Genomic DNA, 2,111 nt, shown 5'->3' on the forward strand with positions numbered 1-2,111 from the left:
CATACACATGCACACACATACAGGAATGGAATTATTTAGATTTTGAGCTCTTGAGTTGAATTCTGTAAATTAGTAACAGACAAAAATTTTGAAAGTTACTGTTTTCGGTTTCAGGAGACATGCTAAACAGAGAAGAGGATAAAAATTTTTGACTTTAAAAGCAAAGTCAAAGCTGGAAGACTCAAAGCATAGAGTTTTATTTTACCATAAAACTTTTGGATCAATATGGGATCAATGAGGGTTCAAATTATGAGCCGTTTTTTCCACAAAAGAGAATAGGAGTTTGACTAGCAGAGAAGGGAGGGGCTGTGACCACACCTTAGATACTGCCTGAATCACTCGGAAGTTTCCTAAAACATGACCTGCTGGTAGTAAAGTAAGAGGTGGCACAGGGAAAGAAACCCCTGACAAGGTTAAGACTCGAGCCTAGAAGACGCGAGCCTCATAAAGAAGCCAAGAGCACTGCGCACCGAAGGCCGACCCCCTCCGGACCTGCAAAAAGGAGGCGGTGGGGTTCCAGGGTCCTGGGTAGCGGCGCTAGGGGTCGCCATGGCTACCGAGCACGCCGCTGCCGCCCCCGCGGTGCCCTCGGCCGTGGATGATTATTCACTCGCTGGTAGAAAGCGGATGTCAGAGGAAACCCCTGTGAGGACCACTGTCTACTGCAGCACTCTAACCGGATCTCATCCAGCTCTTCAAAGTGGAAAAACGAGCATTTCCTATCAGCTCAGTACCAACTGTAGCGGACCCCAGAACCAGGTCTCTGGGAAATGTAAGCGGGGTGGGTTCTCACAGAACTTGGACCTCTGCGTAAGATTTATTGCTCAGATGTCAGATGGAGAAGAGTACAACGTATCTAGCTGTGCTAGAGGACGGCTGATGGAGGTGAATGGAAACATTCTCCATAGGCCGTCTCATCTTCAGGAGGAGCCGTCCGCTGAAGGCTACATTGCTGTTGGCGTAACAGAAGGGTTATTGACACAAAAGCAATATGAAGAAGTCGTGATAAAATACATCAGTGATACAACTGCTGTGTCCGAGACTTGAACTGGAGTAGAAAGTGACACGGGAGTCTTATCCTTACCTGGCCTAAACGATCTCCACAAAAGGAGAAGAACCGGTCTATGTGAAGCCTACTTCTCCACACTCAGCCATCCGCAGGGGAGGCCTGGGCGTTCAGTATACTAGTTTGCCCTTTTTGGCTTGCGTAACAAGTCCTCTTCTGTCTTCTCCCTCAGATCTGCCCTGCCCATGTACTCTGTTCCTCTCTTGCTTCTCTTTTTCTGACAACTGACAAGCAAGGGATGTTTTTCTGAAAATTTTAAAACACTTTGAGGAAAATTTGGAAAACACTGAGAGGTTTTAAGTAGTAAAATAAAAATAATTTACCCATCATGCTATATCCCAGAAGTAAAGACTTTTTTTTTTTAAGATTTATTTATTTATTTCTCTCCCCTCCATTGTCTATTCTCTCTGTCCATTCCCTGTGTGTTCTTCTGTGTCTGCTTGTACTCTCATCAGGCAGCTCTGAGAACCTATCCTGGGAACTTCCGGAGTGGGAGAGGTGATCATTCTCTTGCACCACCTCAGCTCCCTGGTCTGCTGCATGTCTTATTGTCTCTTTTTGTTGCATCTTCTTGCTGTGTCAGCTCTCCACATGGGCCAACATTCCTTGCACAGGGCAGCACTCCCTGCACAGGGCAGCACCCCGTGTGGGCCAACCCGCCTTCACCAGGAGGCCCTGGGTGTCAAACCCTGAATCTTCTATATAATAGACGGGAGCCCAATTGCTTGAGCCACATCTGTTTCCCCTAAAGACATCTTGATGTATTTCTGCTTGAACATTATGGTTGGTTATTGTTTTTGTCTCATTTTTTCCATCAGTTTGAAGTTAAAAACAAAAACAAAATAAAATCCACTGGCCTTCCTTCCCCAGCCTTCCTCAGTGTGGCACTGCCACAATGCCCGATTCCACCCCACCGAGGATGGTGCCTTTTGCCCACGTGGCTCTTCTCCCTTCTGATTGTAGGAGACGCCGGGGTGCAGAGGTGACTCCCACGCTGCTGGTGGTCCCTTCCTTTCTGAAACAAAGAACTGTAATGCTGTGATGC

At 47.0% G+C, this 2,111-nt stretch overlaps 1 protein-coding gene across 1 annotated transcript; it reads left to right on the forward strand.

Moving 5' to 3' along the window:
- Positions 1-549: 549 nt before the first annotated feature.
- On the forward strand, positions 550-1,217 carry LOC101414373 (actin binding transcription modulator). Its single transcript, XM_023588782.2, is given in 5 exon segments — positions 550-598; positions 601-679; positions 681-784; positions 787-824; positions 826-1,217. Coding segments are annotated over 5 exon segments (492 nt in total). The 3' UTR covers positions 1,048-1,217.
- The last annotated feature ends 894 nt before the right edge of the window (positions 1,218-2,111 follow it).

This window comes from Dasypus novemcinctus, chromosome 8 (genome assembly GCF_030445035.2).
Source record: "Dasypus novemcinctus isolate mDasNov1 chromosome 8, mDasNov1.1.hap2, whole genome shotgun sequence".
In the NCBI taxonomy this organism is placed as follows: domain Eukaryota; kingdom Metazoa; phylum Chordata; class Mammalia; order Cingulata; family Dasypodidae; genus Dasypus; species Dasypus novemcinctus.